General features: G+C 39.9%; 1 protein-coding gene across 1 annotated transcript in view; it reads left to right on the forward strand.

Annotated features, from left to right (window-relative positions):
• C9 (complement component 9) overlaps window positions 1–4,039 on the forward strand; it is a gene marked incomplete at its 5' end in the record, with an annotated part of 7,904 nt that extends 3,865 nt beyond the window's left edge. Inside the window, 4 exons of the mRNA XM_010291296.1 lie at window positions 289–417; window positions 2,435–2,613; window positions 2,820–3,048; window positions 3,879–4,039. Coding sequence (XP_010289598.1) covers window positions 289–417; window positions 2,435–2,613; window positions 2,820–3,048; window positions 3,879–4,039 — 698 coding nt within the window. The remainder of the gene's footprint in view (window positions 1–288; window positions 418–2,434; window positions 2,614–2,819; window positions 3,049–3,878) is intronic.
• Between the last annotated feature and the right edge of the window lie 1,410 nt (window positions 4,040–5,449).

Below are 5,449 nucleotides of genomic sequence, written 5' to 3' on the forward strand. Positions count from 1 at the left end.
AGGGACATCTGCTTTCATCTAGATCAAGAAAATAGATATCAGATTTTGGAGGGTTTTGGCATTTTCCTCATCACTGTAGGTTTCATCTGCCTCTGCGCAGGCATTTCAAATACAATCATCCTTACATATCCTTACATTAATTTCATGGAAGAGGAAAAAGCAGAAGATAAATGGGAAGAAAGCCATAAACATTTCCAATAACCCTGAAATTTATTCTCCAAGAGTAATTATGTCACATTATTTATAGTCATTCAATCCATCAAATCACCTAATTATTTCCACTTCCAGGTATCACTATAGAAGATGTGAAAAGATGCCTTGGCTATCACTTAGATGCCAATATTGTATATGAAGACTTACATGCCAATGTTAATATTGATGGTGGTAAATGTGAGAAGATTAATGTGAAGGACAACTGTACGTATATCCTTATTTTACACTATATCTTTTGCTTAAGGAAAGATGATACCAATTGCTTCCCTTTTCATAATCAATATAGTTATTGCTTTAGCGAAAGGACAAGTCCAGTAGATGGGCAGAGGTGAGGCTGCCGTATTTCCATACTCCCAGGTCAAGCCAGGCTGAGCGTGTGTTCCCAGTAGGCATACACACAAACACACTTATATAACACATACGTACATACTCACATTGCTGGCCACATAAATCAATATAGACAGAAGCACAGCACTCAGGCAAACATAAACAGCACAGATGGCTTCATCCTGTTCTCCTTTCCACCTGATCAGGGTGAAAGTCTGTTAGTGGGAAATATCACAGAATCACACATGGTTGAGGTTGGAAGGGTCCTCTGGAGGCCATCTTGAGCACTCCCCTGCTCAAGTAGGGTAATCGCCCCAGATATTCTCCCCAGACAGCACAACCCTCAGGTATTTCAGACTGTCCTCAATATACATATACAGCCAATACAGATCCTTCCAGCAGCTGACCTTAGACATTCAACTGAAGGAGCAACTGGGTCCTTAGTCTCCCCCTGTAGCTGGAACGCGGATATACAACACCCCAAGGCTCACAGCTTCACTCCCATTGCTGGTACAGACCACCTGATGCACGCTAACACACACATCTACCCACACAGAGTAGCTGGTCTTAGGTGCCCAGTCTAGCCACCAGCTGGCCCTTGGATCCTCTTACCTCCTTACACAGTCACACACTCACATGCAAATAGATCTCAGTTAACCCCAGGACCCTGAAGTTTCTACAGGCCTCTAAGACCTGGTCACTCCAGTAGCCAGCTCCTCCAGTTGTCTCACTCTAGAGACATGTACATATCTAGGCCAGACTAACAGCCACTTTGATACTTGGCTCCCGAGCCACTTGCCCTATTCACCTGCTAGTCTGGCTTGATATTTGCTAGTGATCACATACTGACATATGTATCCTCACTCGCTCCAGTTATTGGCACCACAACACCAGGTCCCTAACAGCCATTGTCCAACTCTAGTTACTGGTACACAGACCTCCATACACACATATGCATGCAGAATAGAGTCTCCTCACCCAGGAAAAGAGTTAGAAATGAAATTTAATGGTAAACCAGGACAGACTGCAAAGATCAAGGACAGTACATGGCAGACAAGCTCAGTGATCAGCCACATTTCTATATGCAATCAGACCACATTTTGCCTTTATCCCTCTGTTTTCCCCCATGCTTGTTCTTCCCAAAGCCACCTTGATCCCATCTTACCTCTTCGACAGCACTCCCCTAAATATATGCTAAGTATTTATGTCTGTGTAATCTCAAAATGTCCTTCTTTGCATCCACAGAGACTTTCCATTGACTCATCTTGCTGTTGACTCATCCTCAGCCCCATCCCGTGGGGCTAATGGCTCTGCTGGGACAGGCCTGGGAAGAGTCAAGGAGGGGCTCTCTTTCTCCGATTAGACTACTTGTGTTTCCCTGCCTGTCATTGTTCCTCTCTGCTCCTTTGTGTGTCTGGAGAGGATCCTTTTATCACATGACCTAAAAATTGCGAAAGGCCATGAGATTTACTATTGTGCACAGAAGAGGCAATTCTTTCCAGTGCTCTGTTCTTGTGTTTTAGTTATGAAGCAGAATGCTGTTCCAATTCCTGCCCTTTTCTGGTTTAGCTCAAATGATACAGTAGCATTACTTACATTATCCTTGGTTTGTTATCAAATGGCTATGATCTCCATAATGTCTCTCATATTGTCCTACCCATTCTTTTCTTTTCAGATATAGGGTTTTCTAGTTTAACTGCAAAATAGAAGATTTCCTCCCACATAAGAGATATGAGCAAAGAAAGATTGAATTTCACCACAACCAGAGAGTGAAAGGTTCTTCTCTCTATGGTCATTTTATAGAGATTGATTGGTTGCACTAAAAGGACAGCTGTTCTTCAAGATTCATAGGCATTAAAGTTTCTTATTCATCCTTTCTTCTTTCTTTCTGCAGCAGAATTTAAGGATGATGCTATCATTGATGATGTAATTTCCTTAGTTGATGGAGGGAAGATTGACTTTTCAGTTAAAATAAAAGAAATGTTACTGCGAGGATCCAAAATGGTTGATGTAGAGGATTACATACAGTGGGCTAAGTCTTTGGTTGATGCTCCAGTAGTGATACAGCAAAGGGTAAGTACAACTTCTTCAAAGCTGTGGCTCTTACAGTTTGAAAGCTTTTATTCTAAGATGGAGGTGAGACTTCAAGTTGATCATGAACTTTCAGATACATTCTTAATCTTGACAGTTTATTCAGATGCTTACTCTAATGATGGGTATAACAAAAGGATTCAGAACTTCGGAAAAGTCTGTTATGCATGGTCTTTTTTCTTCTACAGCCTTCTCCAATACATACACTTGTTCCAGTTAAGATGAGAAACGCATATTTAAAGAAACAAAACTTGGAAAAAGCAATTGAAGACTACATTACCGAATACAGCGTGTGCAAATGTGAACCCTGCAAAAATGGAGGCACCCTTGTGCTGGTAGATGGAGCCTGTACATGCATGTGCTCAAGCTACTTTAAGGGAATTGCATGTCAGATTCCCAAATCAACATTAATTAAAGGTTAGTAAATACTCCAGACAGACTAAAATGAACATATTTATTATAGTGAACAATATCCTTACAAAATGAGTCTTAATAAGGATGTCATGGTACTCCCTTGTTACCTACTGCTATCAAATCTCATGAGTATATGGTGTGGAAGTTAGTGTACATAAGTCACTGGGTTCTCTCCACAGAGAGGGCACTCAATTTAGAGTACATTGTCCCACATACATTGTTGTGTCTTGGAATGACACCCCAAGTTCATTTAAGTAAACAGGAGCTTTATTGAAGAATAGCATGGTAACAGTAAGCTGATTTCAGGCAAAACCAATCTCACCACATGATAAACTATTTTGCCTTCAGTTTCCTGCAAAAGCACTGTGTTTGCTAACACATGCTCACATTTCATAATTATTGTGCTAGCTTAATATTAGATTGGTCCACAAAGGGGAAGCAGGCGATGAATGCAGTTCCACAACTAATAATGTAAAAAAATTGCTGTGCAGTAAATTCATTCCCTGTGGCCACATTTCTAAAGCACAGGTGCCCAAAATGGGCCTTAGAACTTGATATTCAGGGAGCTTCCCAGGGTGACAAAAGTGTTTAAAACTCTGGGCTCTTAAGCAGTAGCACTGACAAGGGTGTTTTCAAAAGCCAAATCTGTGTGATGGGATGTGTGCTGGAGGGTGTGATGATCTGCAGAGTCACCATAGCTGAGAACGTAAAAATTGAATCATGGTCTACCTTGTCCACCCTCAAAAGTGCCAAGTAAAAAGTTCTAATTAATCTTTCTGTCACTGCACAGAAGACAAAGAGATGCTGGACTAATCCTAGTGTCTTAATACCAGTTGTCACTGATGGAGGCTGGAGCTGTTGGAGTGCTTGGTCGACCTGCATCAACGGAGAAAGCACTCGAACTCGCCAGTGTAATAATCCTACACCAGAGCCTGGTGGCAGACCGTGTCAGGGAGAAAGCATTGAAAAACGGCCTTGTGGAGAAGGAAAATAGTTATGCTGCTCAAAAACAGGTAAGTAGCCTCGCTAAGTACTAAGGTGTTATTGCCCTTTAGAATAAATGGTAAGCCAATATTTGGGGCATTTCAGTGATACAGTTGAAGAAATGATGGGTAAGTCCATGTACATGTTTCATTTAAATCTGTGATTTAAGACAGCTTTTAACAACAGCCACCCTGTAGCTGGAATTTGTGAATGTTTAGATTCGTATTTGAATGCCTTGATCACAAAACTTCAAGAGTAAAATGGAGTTCTGGATAAGAACAGACTAAAAAATCCAGCTATAAAAATCACAGTATGTGTTTTGATTAATTCTTCATTAGATTTATTTTACATTACAGTCATATTTGAGACACAGTGAAATCATGTTCTTGGTGAGCCATGAGAGTACTATTTCACTTAAATTTTGACCAATATATATTTCATAGCTACTATCTTCTATCACTTCTTTACTTTTTTTTTTTTCCCCTTTTTTAGAAGACAATAATGGATTCCAAATCAATTCTACAAATCACAGTATCTGCTGGCCAGCTAGCTACCTGAGAGCAATGGAATGCCGTGACTTAATAGCATCTGCAGCTTAAATGATCGCTAATCAAAACAAAGTAATACACTAATAAACATCTTAACAGCACTGATGCAGTGGGCTGATGCAGTGTGGTCCATCTTTTATCTGCCTGTGGCCATCATGAGAACACAAATTATTTATCTTTGTTAGTCAATGGCATAATGATGTCCCCTTGTCAATGGTGGGGTTTTTTTCGTAATTCTTTGTGGTATGTTTTCAAGAATTCAAATCCAGCATGAGTATCAGAATAACGTATATGAGCTCAGCTGATTGACAGTATATTGTTAGTAAAAAACCTGAGATAATGAGGTTCATTATCTTCAGCAAAATGCCTTTGTGGACTTATTTCCAGCCCCACATCTTATATCTAATTCATACACTGAATCACCAGTGTGTTTATGAAGACATGCAGTTTTACTAGAATTATTACTCTTGCTCCTCCAGACATTTGCTGAATAGCCTGACATGGTATCTTGTCTATGTCAATGTGTTAAAGATTGTTATTTGAAATCAGAGGCACATTACAAAGGGATAGAAAGGTTATTATATTATCATCTGTATTTTTAGCAAAACTTCCAAAGGAAAGGAGGCAAAGGCTGAGGCAATTGTGCTGTCATTGCACCTATCTGTTAGTCTTCCTCAGTGACTTTTGAAGCTAGCAGACAATTACTGGAAAATTTCTTTGGAGTGGGGAGGATAGTTCTCAAAGAAGTTTCATGAAAAACTTTGAGAAAACAAAAAGAAATTAATGTCCCTGTTGAGGAAAAGGTATTAATGTTAACTCAGCTATTCTAGTAGACACAAGAAGATCTACATGGAAGCAAGATACAAGAAAAT

The sequence above is a fragment of the Phaethon lepturus genome, unplaced genomic scaffold (assembly GCF_000687285.1).
Source record: "Phaethon lepturus isolate BGI_N335 unplaced genomic scaffold, ASM68728v1 scaffold17467, whole genome shotgun sequence".
NCBI classification, from domain to species: Eukaryota; Metazoa; Chordata; class Aves; order Phaethontiformes; family Phaethontidae; genus Phaethon; species Phaethon lepturus.